Source organism: Zingiber officinale, chromosome 7B (genome assembly GCF_018446385.1).
Source record: "Zingiber officinale cultivar Zhangliang chromosome 7B, Zo_v1.1, whole genome shotgun sequence".
Lineage (NCBI taxonomy): Eukaryota > Viridiplantae > Streptophyta > Magnoliopsida > Zingiberales > Zingiberaceae > Zingiber > Zingiber officinale.
Window position 1 is genome coordinate 98,833,287 of NC_055999.1, and position 18,906 is coordinate 98,852,192.

Here is an 18,906-nt window from a genome sequence, read left to right on the forward strand (position 1 = left end):
TGTCGAAGCAGCAACTTCACGGAAGAACAGCAGCAGCTGACCAGCCGGGGAAGCTCACACGAAGCTTCACGAATCAGAGAGCTCAGCAAAGCTCAAGTGCAGCAAGAAGCAGGGGCAAGAAGGAAGAAGTAACTCACTAGAACAGTAGCTCCTCAACCCCTTTTATAACCTGCGAAGAAGACACAGAAGAGACTAGCCGTTGCTACGCAACGGCTAGGACGTGGACCGATCAGGCTTCATCCAGATCGGTCCACAAGGGTCCTGATCGGTCACAAGACCGATCAGGCCCTTCCCTGATCGGTCATGAGGATCGATCAGGTCCTTCCCTGATCGGTCCCATGACCGATCAGGACCTTTCCCTCCCGAAGGTGATCTCCTTCTGATCAATCACTGATCGGTCTGCTGACCGATCAGACAAGCAACAGAATGCTTCTGTTTGGTTACTGATCGGTCACCAGACCGATCATATAATCCAGCGTATCACTGGATCGGTCACCAGACCGATCCAGGTTTAGAGCTCCTAGCCCTAAACCCTACTTGGTCCTGAGAACGAGCTACCGAGCCCTCTCCGACTTCGTCCGGTCCAGAGAACGAGCTACCGAGCCCTCTCTGACCTAGTCCGGAGAACGAGCTACAGAGCCCTCTCCGACTTCGCATGCCAAGCTTCCATACTTGGACTTTTCCCTTGCCAAGTCTCCATACTTGGGCTTTTCCCGTGCCAAGCTCCCTGCTTGGACTTTTCCGTGCCAAGTCTCCATACTTGGACTTTACCCGTGCCAAGTCTCCATACTTGGACTTTTCACCAGATGTCTGGTCAACCTTGACCCATCTGGATTCCCCTTGCCTGGCTTCACTCACCAGGGCTTCCGAACTGCCTAGCTTCACTCACTAGGTCTTTCCCCTGCCTGGCTTCACTCACCAGGTCTTTCCCAATTGCCTAGCTTCACTCACCAGGACTTTCCGAACTGCCTGGCTTCACTCACCAGGACTTTCCGAACTGCCTAACATCCCAGTTAGGACTTCCCAGTCAAGTATCCGGTCAACCTTGACCTACTTGACTCTTCTTCATCCAACCTGATCAGACCCTGGTCAGTATCTCTCAGCATGGACAACTGCACCTGCATTGTCCATGTCTACATATCTTTCTGTATTGTCAAACATCGAAACCATGACCAAGGTTTACGCTTGGTCAACTAGGTCAACCTTGACCTAGGGGAAATTGCACCAACAATCTCCCCCTTTTTGATGTTTGACAATACCTTTAAGTTAGGCTAATCCAATAGCCTCAACTTTCCTCATGCCACTAGGTAATGAAACATAAGTTACAACCTTACATTCTCCTTCTAAGAAGGCAACCTCCTTCTTAGATAAAGAAGGCCTAACTTAAACCCTTCATTCTCCCCCTATTGGCACACATTAACAAACTCTCCCCCTGAAGAATAAGTTATCGTTGTTCACAACTTCACTCGTCGTGATCAACAAACTCTCCCACTAACTCCAATGTTCTTCCTTGAACATTCTCTAAACATTCTTCCCCTTTTTGACACACATCAAAAAGAGTGAATATTAAGGTCAAGAGTTTCTTCCTAATGAAAGTCTCATACCTTTCATTGAAACCCTTAATTTCCCCCTTGATACTAATGTCAATAGTCAATTTAGTGATAATCCCATATCACTCATGACAACTCCCCCTAAAGGTCAACTCCCCTTGACCAATAGGTAAAACTCCCCCTAAAGATCAACTCCCCCTTGACCATTGCACCAACAATGTCTTGGAGAGTTCCAAACCTTTAGAAACCTAAAACACCACTTCCCGAGCTGAAATTTCAGACAACCAGTCGAATTTCAGCAAGTTGGCACCGAACCGATCAGGCTTCCTCTGGATCGGTCCAGTGACCGATCCACACAGACCTGGACCGATCAGAATCCTCTCTGATCGGTCCACAAGTCTGATATCAGAATTTCTGATTTTCCTCCCGAAATTCAGAAACTCCTAGAAAATTCCAGAAAATTGTAAAACTTTGAGGATACATTCCTCATAACATATATTATCAAGGAAAAATAGTTTTCTATGAAAATAGCTTCCATTTTTCAATCTTGATACAAAGTTCACAAGTCTTTGAAATAGCTCAAAGTTAACTCATCTTTGTATCACTTTGCTCAATGATGAATGCTATTACTAGAAAAGCTTCATCAAGGTTTTTCAAATCAATTTTGAAATGATTTTAAACCATTTAATTTAGGACCACAATCTTAGGGCTAAATGTACATGACTTGTACATAAGCTTTCCCTATGATCCCCAATTTCGAATTAGGCTCATCTAGGTACAAGAACTATGCACCTTGATCCTAACTCATAATCCTAATATCTCACACACATCTAAGGTGTATCAAACACATTCAAGTCAATTTTGATGTGAGATATGAGTTTAGGTTATCTTAGGCTAAGGTCTCATGCATTTTTCTAAACAACAATTTGATCTCCATATCAAATTGTGTTTTTAACCTTAAATCAATTTCATTGATTATAAATGCAAGAAATGATGACATGGCATAAAATGATATCATACATAATAACATGTGCCAATGTCATGATGTCATGGCATAAAGTAAGAAACTTAAATAAATCATGACATTTAACTAACCTAAGCATTATCATGACATTTCAAATGATCATAAATTAAATATGATGTCATGACATGGCATATGACAAACAATACATGGCAAATAGCATATAAAGGTATAGAAAATACCTAATTCTAGCCTTAGTTGCCATTTTTGATAATTTTGATCATTTTGCCATAAATTCTATATTCCTAAGTGCAATAGACCTAAAATCATATCCTCAAGACTTTTAGATCACTATGTGCCAACTAGATTGGCTCTAGAAAACTCCTCAAATGAGATTGGCACATCCTAATCACCTTAGGAATAATTTTCCATTTCATTTTCAAGGCTTGATTACACCTTGAAAATTCCTAAAGTGCCACCTTTTGCCATGATTAGGTTAACTACCTATTCAAGTAAGGTTGACACACCCTAACTCATCTAGCGTGATGAAATCACGCTCCTAGGAACCCAATACCTATTTGAGCTCATTGGGTTCACTAAGTATTCACTAGGGATGACTTCCCTAGCAACCCTTCTAATGACCCTCCTAGGCTTTGAAGCCTTGGTCATTTGGGACTCATCAAGATTAACTCTAGGGGTGACTCCCCTTGTGACCTTGGTGATGGTCTTCCTAGCCCTAGATTTTGTTCCATAATCGAATGGAACATTGTGATAAGTGAGTTTGACCATTTGGGACTTAGGTTTGTGACCCAAACCTTTCATGTCCTTGGACTTGGGTTTTTGACCCTTAGACCCTAGAGTTGACTTCTCTAAATTTTTAATGGTCTTTTCTAAAGTGTCAAGTCTTGACCTCAAGACTTGATTCTCCTTCTCTAATACCTCAATTTTTAATTTTTCATTTTTCTTTGAGGTATTCCTAGGCATGTGTCTAGTTGTTTTGGGATTCCTACCTAGGTTTTCCTTAGCCTTAGATGGGTTAATTCTAGGGTTGGCTTTCCTAGTGTTATCCTTATCTAGGCTCACATGTTTGGCACCTAAGCATGTGTATCGATTTCTAATGTTATTATACTTACCATTATTAACAATAGCAATAAGGCTACTAGCATGTGTTCTATTTGAATTGCAAAAATGAGCCTTAGAGATTACCTTAGGGTTTGCCTTAGCTCCCCCTATCGATGTGCTCGTCTTCTTGTCCTTGTGAGGTTGCCTCCCCCTCGGACATTGGCTCCGATAATCGCTTGCATTGGAAGCACACCACGTGCTCCTTGCTCTTGCGTGTTGGGACTCCGGCTTCCTTGATCTTTGGCGCCGGTGGAGTCTTCCTAACCCTCTTTGGACATTTACTCTTGTAATGTCCAAATTCCCTACACTCAAAGCACATTATGTGTAATTTGTTTGAAATTAAATGGCTTGAGTTACCTAGGGTTGAGGATGGATGAACGCTCTCTCCTTCATCCCTTCCGGAGGTAGAAGCTTCTTCTTCTTGCTCCGAACTTGAAGAAGAACTTTCCTCCTCTTCTTCTTTAGATGTTGAGTGGCCCTCAACTTCTAAATCTATTCCTCCATGAAGTGAACTCCTTGGCTCACTTGACTCCTCTTCATGACTTGAAGTGGAGTTCTCCTCATGGAGCTTTGCCAAGTTATTCCACAACTCCTTGGCATCGTTATATCCACCTATCCTACACAAAACATCATTAGATAAAGAAAATTTAATGATTTTCGTTACCTCATCGTTGATGGTTGATTGGTGGATTTGCTCCTTCGTCCACCTCTTCTTCTTGAGAGGTTTTCCTTCTTCATCCTCCGGAGGAGTGAAACCTACTTGCACACACCTCCAATTCTCAAGATTAGTCATAAGAAAATATTTCATTCTTACCTTCCAAAACGCGAAGTCGTCGCGATCGTAGAAGGGTGGAATCGTGATGTCCTCTCCGAGTTGATCCATCTCTAGCTTGTGCTCCCTCGGGTGTTAATCCGGCGAAGAGCGACCTCGCTCTGATACCACTTGTTAGGATCGATGATCGCGGCTAGAGAGGGGGGTGTGAATAGCCGACCCCAAATCTTCGCGTTTCTTCCTACGATTAGGGTTAGCGCAGCGAAAATAAACAAAAGAAACGACAACGGAGAATAGCAAACCTCAAACTCGTCGATGTAACGAGGTTCGGAGATGATACTCCTACTCCTCGGCGTGTCCGTAAGGTGGACGAAACCTATCAATCCGTCGGTGGATGAGACCCCGGAAAACCGGCTAATAACAACTCCTTCTGGGTGGAGAAACCTCGCCACAATAACTTGCAACAACAAGATAGAAATACAGCAAGAAATACAAACAATATGAATGTAAAGCACCTTGCTTGCCTTCGACTGGTTTCCGTTGTCGAAGCAGCAACTTCACGGAAGAACAGCAGCAGCTGACCAGCCGGGAAAGCTCACACGAAGCTTCACGAATCAGAGAGCTCAGCAAAGCTCAAGTGCAGCAAGAAGTAGGGGCAAGAAGGAAGAAGTAACTCACTGGAACAGTAGCTCCTCAACCCCTTTTATAACCTGCGAAGAAGACACAGAAGAGACTACCCGTTGCTACGGCTAGGGCGTGGACCGATCGGGCTTCATCCCGATCTTCACAAAGGTACCGATCGGTCACAAGACCGATCAGGCCCTTCCGATCGGTCATGAGGACCGATCAGGTCCTTCCTGATCAGTCCCATGACCGATCGGACCTTTCCCTCGAAGGTGATCTCCTTCGATCAATCAGCGATCGGTCTGGCGGCCGTCGGATAAAGAATGCTTCGTTTGGTTCGATCGGTCACCGACCGATCGATAATCAAGATATCATCGGATCGGTCACGGACCGATCCGGTTTAAACTCGGCCCTAAACCCTACTTGATCCCGAGAACGAGCTACCGACTGTCCGGGTCCGAGAACGAGCTACCGAGCCCTCTCCGACCTAGTCCGGAGAACGAGCTACGAGCCCTCTCCGACTCGCATGCCAAGCTTCCATACTTGGACTTTTCCGTGCCAAGTCTCCATACTTGCCTTTTCCCGTCCAAGCTCCCTGCTTGGACTTTTCCGTCAAGTCTCCATACTTGGACTTTACGTGCAAGTCTCCATACTTGGACTTTTCACCAGATGTCTGGTCAACCTTGACCCATCTGGATTCCCCTTGCCTGGCTTCACTCACCAAGACTTCTGAACTGCCTAGCTTCACTCATTAGGTCTTTCCCCTGCCTGGCTTCACTCACCAGGTCTTTCCCAATTGCCTAGCTTTACTCACCAGGACTTTCTCCAACTCCCTGGCTTCACTCACCAGGACTTCCCGACTGCCTGGCTTCACTCACCAGGACTTTCCGAACTGCCTGGCTTCACTCACCAGGACTTCCCAGTCAAGTATCCGGTCAACTTTGACCTACTTGACTCTTCTTCATCCAACCTGATCAGACCCTGATCAGTATCTCTCCGCATGGACAACTGCACCTGCATTGTCCATGTCTACATATCTTTCTGTATTGTCAAACATCGAAACCATGACCAAGGTTTACGCTTGGTCAACTAGGTCAACCTTGACCTAGGGGAAATTGCACCAACACATACCGCCACACTTTCCACCCAGTATTGCAGCCAATCGGTGGAAGGTTAATACCAAGTTGAAAATAAATCATAAAATAAACAACTTACCCTGGTTGCCATCTGCATATGGCTATTGCAGAGCAGCCCCGACGGCATGGTCGCAACCCGAGCTCGAGCCTCCTCCCAAACCTTGGCCAGCCGCCCCCGGATAACTATTTAATGTTCAGGGGAGGTTGGCTGATCGGCAGCCAACAGAAGCTCCTCAGTCGGGAGATGCAAGGTCGCCTTTATCGACCGACGACCGCTCTGGGTGGACGTAGTAGATACCGTCGGGCCGAAGGAGGGGCCGAAGGAGTGGAATGGATTCTTAATTGAAGAATCCTCTTGCGAGTGGGGGGCAAGACGCAGAGCGGCGACTGGATCAGACAGGAGGTCGCACTACGAGGGTGTCCTATCGGAGGAGATAGCTTCCACGGGCTTCGTGGCCAAGGAGGGGCACCCGTCTCCTCGGACGCTCTCACCGCCGAGGAAGCCGAACGGGTGGGCGTGCCCGTTTGGCGTCATTTGCGTCTGTTCAGTGGCTCTTCGTCGCCAACAGACTCGGTTTCTTCAGGTCGAGCGCCCGGTTGCACGCCGGAGGGGGCACCTCCCCAGCAACCTCAATATGTGAAGTCCGGGCAGCGGACCCACCACCAGTAGTCGGAGCTTCCTCGCTCTCACCCTCATGGAAGCTGACCGGCGTCAACCCGAGCCTCTCCATCTCCTTCACAGCAGCTGCCTCAGCCTCGGCAGCTTTAAGTTTCAGCAGGCCGAGCGCCATCGACTTCATCATGGTGTTAGCTGCAAGAAAAAGAAAGGAAATCAGTTAGATCCAAAGAAAAAACTCAAAGGAAACTTCTCACCTAAGCCGCCCGGGAGATACGTTCGGATCGGACTCAACCCGAACATGTATAGCACGCCCTCCGGTAACAACTTGTTGATATCCAGCTTCAGGCCGGCTAGCATATTAGGCGCATGAAGGTACTCTGGCTGGGTCTTGTATCTCTTCAGCTCGGGAGGAGGGGGAAGCCCGACCTGCCACTTGGTTCGGAAAGACGGCAGCTCGGGAAGTCTTATGTAAAAGAAGTAGTCTTTCCAATGTTTATTGGAGGTGAACATCTTTGTAAAGAAGACTAAGCCGACCCGAGACTGGAAGAGATAGGTGCCCAGCTCGGATTGCTTGGGATAATAGAAATAATGGAATATATGGGGCCTAAGAGGAATGTTGTGGACGGTGAACAATACCACGACCCCGCACAGAAGGCGGAAAGAGTTGGGGACAAGTTGGCCGAGCGGAAGACGAAAAAAGTTGCAAACTTCAATAATAAACGGATGGATGGGAAATCGCATGCAGACCACGAATTGGTCATGAAAAAAGCAGATTGTGCCGCGCGGCGGGTTATGCGGCCAGTCGGAAGGCGAGGCCAAAATTATTTCATAATTAGAAGAGATGTCAAAGGCATTACCCAGGCTCGTCGCATCATGTGCGTCGAACTGAGTCTCCATGGTCGTGTACCATGGGCCGGGAGCAGGGTCGGCTGGCTGCGAGGAACTAGCCATGGTGGGGGAATAGAGAGGCCGAGGGATCACTAAAGAAAATCGTCGGGACAAGCAAGAAAGCAAGAGGAAAAGGGAAAAGCTCACCAAGCGAAATGGCGAAAAGAAACAGAGGACAAGAAACCACAGCAAATACGGAGACGATAGGTCAAGAAGCTTATTGGATAGGGAAGCGCTGAGGGAGAGGAGAAGTTGGAGATCGGCGCACTAAACGAAGGATCGTTGGAGCGCCAAACGCAAAGTCGTTGGAGCACGCGAACACGAGAGAGGCAGCAATGAAACAAAAGTCGATGCGGAGACTTTATAAAGACCTGGCTCGGCCGAGCGGAACCGTCCGATCTAGGGCGCAGGAATCAGGGCGCACATCCGACCGTTGAATTCGAACCGCCAAACATCATATCAACGGCTGTCACCTCGGATGTGCGGCGACTGCGCCAACGACACGTGGCATCGTCCCACAGGATGACATTTAATGGGCGCGTGCTCGACCTTAATGGAAAGGATTTCCACGCATCACGAGGAGATGCGGACGGCATCAGCATTAGCTGACTGGCTCGCATCCCTTCGAAATCGGTGGGGAAAAGCACCCAAGATACTAAGTATGAAGACACGAAGTACCGACCGGGGAAGAAAGAGCAATCCTACAAGGACCGAGCGGGATCCAACCCATCTATCAGCCGGCCGGCCAACTACTCACCAGGCTATTCGTCTAGTTAGTCGGACTTTTAGCCTCCTTCGACTAGACTTGAAGGGAGGACATGTGATCCGGTGGTAAGAGAAGAGATTCACCCGACAGGAGGTCAAAGTAGTCAACACCCGACAGCCATTCGACCCGGCGAATTACCCTCCTGATCAGCAGGAGGAATGACCGACCCGACATTTCGATAGCTCTGCCTGACGCCGAATTTCCGACGCTCACAAGGCAAAGCGAGGGGAAATGAAAGCCGAGCAGGCATCCCACTCACCCCGGGAAAGGTACTAGCCGAGCGATTCCTCTGCTCGGCTCGGGAAAGGCGCTAGCCGAGCGGTTCCTCCGCTCGACCTAGTAAAAGACAAAGGGAGCAGGTGGCGAGATCTTCCTAAGAACCAGTGTCGCCGACAAGAAGCATGGCCAGCGGCCTGGTCGAACAGAGAATCGTACGGTGAAAACTTCCACTGGCACGTCAGAGATATCCTCGTGCTATTAAGGTAGGGTGTTGGATGTGCTTTCCTGACACATCCATTCCAAGTATGCTTGGAGGAGCGCGCATGCCTCGGGGAACGTGCGCACACCTCTGGAGAGCCCTATATAAGGACCCTCAGACTTCAACGGAGATATATACACATATCTACTGTAGCTACAGTTCTCGCTTTTGCTCTACTTCTTTCTTTCTTTCTGCCGGAGATTTGACTTGAGCGTCGGAAGATCATCGTTGGGGGACCCCTCCCCGGCTCGGCACTGTGTTTGCAAGTCCACGGCTGCAAGGAATCTACGTCTTTAGAATCTTCGACCAATCAACAAGAGCACCACGTCCCCAATGCCCATCGACTCAACACTAGGACAAAATCATTTTTGTTTATTTCAATTTTTATCGGCTTTAAATTGTTTATAAATGAGAAGACGAATATTCAACGCAAGCGTATGATCAAATTATAAGACTGGGAAGCAAAACTTACTCATATTTACATATTTAGAATTTTCATATACAACAATACCGATCGGTTGAAGTATATGAACAAAGAGAAGGAGCAGATTATCACTCTTCGTTGTAACTCGACAATCATGTGGGGGAACCATGATCTGATTTGCATACGCACCAGCAGCATAGACAAATATATGAGAAAACACACATTCCACTCTTTTTTACCATCAAAGCCTGCTATTGCACAACCACATTCCACAGCTCTTAGGGACTTACGGAAGTGAACGGATATTAGTACTGGTTTCCTCTTCCCCGGCTGCCTATCCTTCCTCGTGCGCGACCGTAGCCTCTACCGCCAGCCCTTCCACTTCCTCTCACACTGTATTCTCTGCCTGATTTTTTTGAACAATACAAAACACAGGTTTTAGCATTTCGTTCATAAGATTACATATCTAAAAAGATAGCTAGTTGTATTCAACAAGATAAATACATACTCCAAAAAAATAGAACGACTAGTTGACTAAAGACTAAAAATCACAGACGAAATCTCAAGATATCACGATACTAAAAGACTAGTGGAATAGGTCAACAACAATCGCCTGGCTTGAGAATCTTTTTGGAAGATGATCCTAGATCATGAAGATCACTCTTCAGTGTTGATAATTCAACATTCATACATAGAGGAATAATAATATTCCCAATAAGATTCTGTGGATACAGTTCGTCAATTTGACAATATCGTTCCTAATATTGTTAAGCCTTCCCTAAATTTCTTCTTCGCATTTTCTTTATCACAGAAATCACAGCCAGTTCAACGTTGAGAATGAGGGGTTGCCAATGCTTTCAGCAAAGTCAAGCAGAAATGCCATTGGAACCTGTATTGTGATTGTCCCTCAGGCATAACACTTGAGACTGATTTAATCTATAAGAATTTCATTCTGTTGCAACCTGTATTGTGGGTCAAGCGCTATTGTAATGTACAAGGCACGAGCCTATATTGACACATTATGATGGTAACTGTTGGATGCAGTTGCAACGTTAGGAAGATGAAGGGGAGCCCATTCACCTTCATCTTCCTCCATTAAAGCATCGGTTTGTAACTGATGCTTGCTTCCTGTTTATACTAGCGTCCAAGAGCAATCGGGGAAGAAAAAAACAAAGGGGTGAGTCCGACGGTGATCAGTGCGACGGTGAAAAGAGAACGTCTTGTGGTCGGGATTTGGTTCGTGAAAAATCTGAGGTTCCAAATGGTGATCTTCTCAGCGACAGCAACAGCATCTTCGTCGGCATCTTCTTCGATTTCTTCTCGGGAGATCAATAGAACTGTTTATTTCATGTATATAATAGACAACAATGGTATCAGAGCAATCCCTAATGCATGAAACTTGTCTCTTCGTCTGAAAAATGTCTCTGTTGTCATCGCTAGGCAAGATCGCGATTGGATCGCGATTTGCTACCGTTGTCGAGCCTCGAGAGGTTGATGGTTATCGGCTTCCGTGGCCGGAGAGTGTCGGCGACCACGTCGAGAGGCTGACAATCGATAATCACGACAACTGCGTTCGTCGCGGTAGAAGAAGAGAGTGTCGCGATCGCGATAGAGAAGAGAAGAAGCAGTTTAAAACATATCTTAATCGATTTAAAGCCTGTGTAATCTTAAACTGACGAAGCACAGTAAATCTGTGTAGTCGATTAGTGTAATCGATTCAAGCACTGTAATCGATTAAATAGATTTTTAATCAATCTTGGTAATCGATTAAAAGAGGATGAACAGTATTAGTTACCGTTCATCCATCAAATACTGTTTTGATTGAGAAAATAATTGAAATCTTAATAGATTAAAACAACAGTATATTATGCTTATCATAAGTGAACCGATTGCATCACTATTTAATCAATTGAAATTGATTAATCAAAGTTCAATTAATTGAAAATTGAACTATACCAGCTTGATCTAATCAAATACAGATCTGGTTTAAATCATTAGTTGATTTAAGCACACCAGTTTGATTTAATGATACCTAGATCTGGTTCAAATCATTTATTGGCTTGACGAGTTCAGTTTATTATTGAATTAATTGGGGTGATTTTGATTACATAAGTTGGGAGATCGAATATGACCAGATTAGTTCTATTGTGTCAGATTTGATCAAAAAGATTAGATTTGTTCTAATGGATCAGACTTAATCCAATGAGCATTGGATTGATCAAACGGACTTAAGTTTGGTCAATAAGTCTGAAATTGACTTAAAATGGGTTAGATATAAACTAGAGCAACATAGATAAAATATCCCTTTCCAATTAAATTAGTTCGGAAAATGGAATATGACCTAGATCACGGAGTCGGTTGGCTTATTGGTCGGCTCGATTGACTATTCTAGAACCTCGAGTGAGAAGGATATCCAGTCCAGGACAAAGAAAGAAGATGGACTCTGGTTTATTCACTATCAGAACATCTTAGACAGATAGCATTCCAGCTATAGGATGATTCTGAAAGGCACATCTCATATTCAGAGATGTGCAGGCAGTTACTTCAATTGGAATGGAGTTTTGAAGAATTTAAGGAGGCTCTAGAAATGTATCCTGAAGATTTTGAGGAGGATCCAAGTCCCGCAAAATCTGAGGATGATCCGGAAATGAACCTTGAAGAATTTGAGGAAGATCAAGAAATGGATTCTGAAGATTTTGAGGAGGATCCAGAGATGAATCTTGAGGAGGATCTAGAGATGGATCCCAAAAAATCAGAGTTGGATTCTGAAGAGTGTGTAGAAGATCCAAAAATGGATCTAATGGATACTCGATCCACCCATCATCGAGTCCGAGATGAACAAGATACAATTGCCCACTACGCTAGCATTTATCCTAGTGGCAGTGGTGCTAGCTTATCTATATTACTAGTGTTCTGTTTACTGTCGTTATGTACGAACAGTATTAGCCCATTTAGTTTTTGAGTCAGGTAATAATTTCTATCGTTATGTATGAAGAGAGTTATGTTATAAAAACAATTATGTTATGTGTTAACTAACTTGCCCATGATTAGTTTATGTGAAAATGATTAGTTCATTTTAATAATGATTCGTTCATATCAAATGATTCGTTCATTAGATGGGATGTGTATAATATAATTGATCAATGTTGATTAGAATGACACGTACAAATGATGAGTGGAAATATAATTATCACTTAAATTTGTAAACCGATTCTAATTTACAGTGAGTCAATAATTAATTATATGCATATGAATTACATTGAAATAATAAATAATGTATTTATTTATTGTAGATTATGACAACTAAAAAATCATAGCTAAACTCAATAAGGGAGAGAAATTATATGGGGATAATTACAAAATCTGGCACCTCAATATACAATACGTTCTTGACGAACAAGAAGTTCTAGAGGCTGTAAATCAATTCATGGAGGAACCGACTGATGGTTCTACAACACAACACAGACGTGACCTTAATACCTATAAGGCATGGAAAAGGAAAGACTCGCTAAGGGAATATTGATTAGTTCAATGGTGGATGACCTAGTATTTGAGTATGAGTCATTGCCATCGGCTCATGCTGTCTGGGTAACCCTTAGAGAAAAGTACAGTAGAGTAAGTCTCAATAAGCTCCGTCAGCTAACAATTAAGTTTGATAGCTGTAAAAAGCGCTCGAATGTTACCATGGCCTAACATCTCGGAGATAGGTAACATGGTTCGAGAGCTTAAAACTGCTCGTCATGCGTTGACCAATGAACAACAAGTTCAGGCAGTTATTCGTTCCCTTCCTGATTCTTGGGAAACGATAAAACAAAATCTGACCCACAGTGAGAGTATCAAGACTTTCACTGATGTCTCACGTCATGTAGAACTTGAGGCGGAGAGGATTGAATTCGCCAGGATTTCTGGTCAAGCTTTTGTAGCTGAAGGTTTTGGTTCCAAGAATAAGAAAAGATGGTTTAAAAAAGGAAAGAGAAAAAGAAAAGAGGCTAGTGTTGTTGCTGTTAAAAACCAAATCAAGAAGAGAGAGGTACTGTTTTGAGCAAAAGTATGTATCCTAAGACTCTTAACGAAATAGCCGAAATGAAGAAAAAATCATATGCAGTGTTATTGGTAGTTTGATGTACAGTGTATTGTGTACTCATCCTGATATAAGCTGTGCTGTTGGCTTAGTTAGTCGTTTCCCGTCAAACACAAGATCGAGACATTGGAAAGCGGTGAAGATGATATTTAGATATCTCAAAGGAACAACAGATTATTGCCTCTATTTCCAAGGATCAGATATGAGTCTAAGTGGCTACACAGATGTAGATCGGGCAGGGACCTTGACGACATCAAATTCACATCTAGCTATACCTTCTTGCTGAATGGTGGCGTCATATCATGGAATAGCAAGAAACAAGCTTGTGTAGCTTTGTCAACAATGGAAGTTGAGTATGTGGCTTGTGGAACGGCTGTGCAAGTGGCTGTCTGGCTAAGAAGGTTTCTGAATCATCTGAAGATTGCTGAGGATAGTGGGAGTCCTGTTACAATGTATTGTGACAGTCAAGCTGCAATAGTTGTTTTCAAAGATCCCAAATATCACAGCAAAGGCAAGCATAGAAATTAAGTATAATTTTGTAAAGGATATTGTTGACAAGAAAAAGATAATTCTTGAGTACATCCCTACATGAAATATGCTTGCTGATCCTTTTACTAAGTCATTGACTAAAGAGTCATTTCATGAAGTCTTTGGGACTTTGAAGAATGTAGCTTATTGTAAAGACATTTTGATAAATAAAAAATATCATGATCTATTCAGTGTATATGTCTTTGTTACATTTGAATAAAAGCCTCGATAAGCATGTTGGCAGATTGAGATTGATCCACTCACATGGACAATCATCTCTATTTGTTAAGTACAAATAGAGGTAAGACCGTTGCTTATGGAACAACTTATGTAGCTATGAATGGAGACATACCTGTAAGTTAAGGTCGCCTTGATAATTGTGTCAAGATGAGATCATTTATATAATGATCAGAGTAAATGCACCCACCATTTACTGAATCTGCTTAAGGCCAGATTGGAATTCATATGTTGAATTCAGGATTAGACATTAGGTATGAGAATAACATCGTAGTATGTGATTCATACGACGCCAAGAAGGGTAGTAGGAGAATGGATCCCTGCTTCTCTACCACCTGAGACTCTTGAGATTATAAGTTAATTTCAATCTTACCCTAAGTGACTATTTAGCTGTCTGCTTGAAGTTCTGATCAGTGTTTGCTACTTTAGCATGTTTTCGATTGGCTTTGGATGATTTGGTCTATGGAGTATAACTATGAAAACGACTGATTAGAATGAATAGATTCTAGCTAAAAAGGAAGATTAAGATTGATTTACATCTGACATTTTTTTATTCACTAGTACCAGTTATATTTTTAGTTCAGTACATAAAATGTAATTATGAATAATATATTTGATTGGAGATGGTGAACATGCTCTTGACATAATAGTCAATATGAGGGATTAGAGATGTTTATATTGATGTAAATAATTTAATCTGGGGTAAAAGCAAGTTTTGATATCTCTGATTCGTTCTATGGAGCAACTAAGTTAAATGTGACAATCTTCTTAGCAATTGAATACTTAGTGTGTTTGCTGTTGCACGAACCATTTTCCCTAAAGTATGAAATGGATGTTCTTATATGATCTTTGTGACTAATTAATTTATGCTCTGGTCTTCGTGACTTAATCATAAAGTCTATATGACTTATTTGGTCTTTGTAACTAATTAATTTTGCTCTAATCTTCATGATTTGATCGTCAAATAGTCTATATGACTTAATCGGTCTTTGTGCCCAATTAATGTTTGGCTTTGGCATTGCGACATGATCATCTTGTAGTCTATGTGACTGACATGGTCTATGTGACCAGATAACTTTTTTGGATTGACTTGGATGAGTGGGAGATGTTGGACGTAACATCAGTTGCAACACATTCACCTTCATCTTCCTCCATTAAAGCATCAGTTTGTAACCGATGCTTGCTTCCTATTTATACTGGCGTCCAAGTGCAATCGAGGAAGAAAAAAAAAGGGGTGAGTGTGACAGTGAGCAAAAGAGAACGTCTTGTGGTCGGGATTTGGTTCGTGAAAATTCTGAGGAGGTTCCAAACGGTGATCTTCTCAGCGATAGCAGCAACGTCTTCGCCGACATCTTCTTCAATTTCTTCTCGGGAGATTACTGTGAGTGCCTACAATTTTATTTTCAATTTATTTCATGCATATAATAAGCAACAGAAACAAGATTAAAAACCTTGCTCAAAATACTTGATATCAGACTCATAATTACAGACTCAACAAGTATGAGCATCTTAACATTGCCACATACACTGGTGAAGAATATAATAAAGGTGAAAATGGACAAGATGAGAACTAGATATTGGTAAAACCATATTTTTACCCTCTTCAGTTATTGGACAAGACAAGAAAATGGACAGAACAAGAACCAGATATTGGAAAAACCATATTTCTAGCCTCTTCCGTTAACGCATACCAATTTGGAAAACAATATTCAGCAGCCATCTAATCGCCTAAATAAATGTGCAACAATCAGCTTTGTGGGAGACCTAGAAACGGATTGAGCTTAAGGCAATTGCACATTATGGGCTGTGAGACACAAAAGCCTCTTAGAGGAAGTATAAAAGGCAAAGCAGATTTATATCCATCCATATTCTTGAAACAGAATTGGTGGTTACGATTGGTCAATTTTAACTCTAAAGCTTAAATTTGTGAAAAGTGACTCTCATAACATACACTCTAGCAAAAATGTACTATTTCAAGTTATAGTGGGTCTTATCAACAGATGACAAAATCTCAGTAGGATTGTGCTGGCAAGTATCCTGCATAAAACAACTTCATAACATGATAGATGGATAGATGATCTTACCACGGTAATTCCAGCCAGAGTTGCGTCCACTGCCTCGGCCCCAGTTAGAATTCCATCCACCATTATCTAATATTCACAAGATTTGTTAGCTAAATTTGAGAAGGCAAACATAGTTGTTTTTGGTGTGTCATGTTGAATTAAACTACCTTGATCATGACCATATTCACCATATCCACCTTGATAGTCATATCCATTTTCATAGTTGTCATATCCGTGTTGATTGTAGTCATATCCAGCATATCTGTCATATCCCCTTCCCCAACCTCTTCCTCTTCCTCTTCCTCCTGCTCTACCACTACCTCTAGTTCTACCACGACCTCGTACATAGGAATCTTTACCAAGCATTTGAAAATAATCAATAAAATGTATCCAATCATAGATAAAATATGATCAACATGCATACCTTCATGAATTTGAATCAGTGACTGATTTGACTGATGCTGCTGGTAATGTTGAGACTGTCGTGACTGTTGGTATCTTTGTTGATACTTAGGTGGTTCTATATACGAGGGACTCTGGTACCTACAAAAAAAGGCAAGCCAATCCATGATTAAAGCAAAGCACCTTCCTGAGTACGTATAGAAGGCAGTAGATGATATAGAAAAACATTACCCAGGGGAATTTGTGTCTAGCTCTTTAGTTGACAATGATATTGAAATCATTGAAACATGGCGTGTCATCTCCAGACTGCATGAAATAGTTATAAGTTAATGAGACCCTACATTAACATTGATTATGCATGACAACTGAAAACAGATAGAGACTCAACGGTTCAAGACCCTCTTCAATAGGTTCCCATACATCAGTGATACTGACTGAACTGATTACAGTGTCTTGATACAAGCCAGGAAACCTCTTCTGCATTCCAAAAAAAAAAAAATGGTGATGAAGACTGATATCACATTAAAAAAAGGGAAAAAGAAAAAAAGAGCAAAAGACAACCTTAATAATCTCAGCAATTGCCACTGCTTTGCTAATTGCCTGTCCCATAGCCTTTAAGACAATCTCTCTAACATTCTTTTCCTGCGTCACATCATGATCATAATCATGCAAGAGAAGCTAGCTTCTTTAATGTATGATAGGCACAAGAGATAGTAAGCGTGCACATTTCAGTTGGAATAACAATCAGAAATAAAGTAATAATATTGCATTAAAGTTCAAATTTTAATTTAACAAGTGGATAATTCTTATGACCATTCCTTCAACAGATAATAGAACAACAACAACCAAGCTTAAGGAAACAACAAATCAGCAGAACCAAATTAGCTGATTTGGAAGGAATATATCCCAAATTAGCTGAACCAATTTGCACATGTTAATGACATCCAAAGCAGATTTTAAGCTGCAAAATAAATGAAACCAAAAACTGAAACAACCATAGAAACAAGCTTCTCCTGATTACAGAAAATTCAGAAATATTGGAGGATATAGCTGTTAGGAGTGACTACCGTAGAAACGTTTGCACTTGCACAGAGGGTCAAATTAGATTCATGGGAACTAGAATGGACAATCTGAAAAAAAATTAAAGAATATTATCCTCCATAGACATGACTCAATGAATAATATGTACCCTAACCCACAGCGCATTACCCTACAATTAGACAAGACTTGAACTCCTTCCGTGCATACCATAACAATCACAAACACCAAATGGCCTATCAATTAAGCAATACCATGAGATATATACTATCAATTCCTAAATCTCAAAGGCTTTAGCTTCCTTCAGTGACAATAGAAGTTTAACAAACGCTTTTAGCTTCCTATTCATGGGATCTGTCAATGACATCCACATTAGATGTTATACACGAAAGATGGAGATGCTCGAGGCTTACAGAAGCGAACCATCGGTATACTCCCTAACCGAATAGTCAAACGACAAGAAATCAGCAGCGGGCGAAGAGGGATCCGCACCTGGAGGAGGCTCGTCGCGTAGCTGACATAGTTACGGACGAGTCCCTGAGTGGTGATTCGGACCTCGTTCTCGTTGATGGCGGCCGGCTGGCGGCGCGGCTTCTCCACCTTCTGGTATCTGTCCATGGCAGCTAGGGTTTCGAGAAGACCGAGGACGGGAGGAGGCTGGAGAGGGTTCTCGAACTACACAACACCCAGAAGAGATCGATCGCGTGTCGCTATTTCTACAAGTTGGCCGGATGCGAAGCAGTGGTCCGCACGCAAACCAGTTTATCCGACAGCAGTACAGCGGAGAGAGGAACCACGTCATCTCGTCGTTGGCATGTTTTTTTTTTGTTTTGTTGAAAAAAAAACAAAAGAATATTTTTTTATTTATCAACAAAAAATAACATCTGTCCGTTTGAATTTATTTTTATTTTAAAAATATCTTTTATTTTGATTTTAATATTATTATAGGAGAACGGGTTTTGGTTTCTAGAAAACGATCCCATTCGATCCGAGATGACGATCCCCTTTGCCCTTTCTCTCGGCGACGCGGTGCCTCCGTCATCCACCGACCGATTAAACCGATCGATCTCCGCGAAATCAGGGAGATCGCCGTAGTTTCCGACGAAGCTACAGAGACTGGCGCTGGCGAGGGCTGAATTGGCGCTGCAGAAGCGATCGACCTCGGAGCCTCCGCCGTCGCAGGAGGAGAAATTGGAGGCGGTGGCAGACTCGTCCTC

General features: G+C 42.7%; 1 protein-coding gene across 1 annotated transcript; it reads right to left on the minus strand.

Annotated features, from left to right (window-relative positions):
- Positions 1 to 9,339: 9,339 nt before the first annotated feature.
- On the minus strand, positions 9,340 to 18,444 carry LOC122006493 (RNA-binding protein FUS-like). The gene is made up of 8 exons (XM_042562021.1): positions 18,182 to 18,444; positions 17,213 to 17,293; positions 17,040 to 17,128; positions 16,883 to 16,957; positions 16,674 to 16,792; positions 16,417 to 16,602; positions 16,271 to 16,336; positions 9,340 to 9,746 (listed from the first exon to the last, which is right to left on the minus strand). Exons 1-8 carry the CDS (start codon positions 18,305 to 18,307, stop codon positions 9,646 to 9,648), a joined length of 843 nt encoding a protein of 280 aa, XP_042417955.1. The 5' UTR covers positions 18,308 to 18,444; the 3' UTR covers positions 9,340 to 9,645.
- Positions 18,445 to 18,906: the final 462 nt, after the last annotated feature.

Bases quoted from the DNA above. Each gene is read 5' to 3' on its own strand.
- LOC122006493 (XM_042562021.1), bottom strand. From the start codon at position 18,307: ATGGACAGATACCAGAAGGTGGAGAAGCCGCGCCGCCAGCCGGCCGCC. The intron at 17,294-18,181 runs GTGCGGATCCCT...GATGTGACGCAG, and splicing joins ACGCGACGAGCCTCCTCCAG to GAAAAGAATGTTAGAGAGAT. The intron at 9,747-16,270 runs GTAAGATCATCT...CAAAAAAATCAG, and splicing joins CTCTGGCTGGAATTACCGTG to GCAGAGAATACAGTGTGAGA.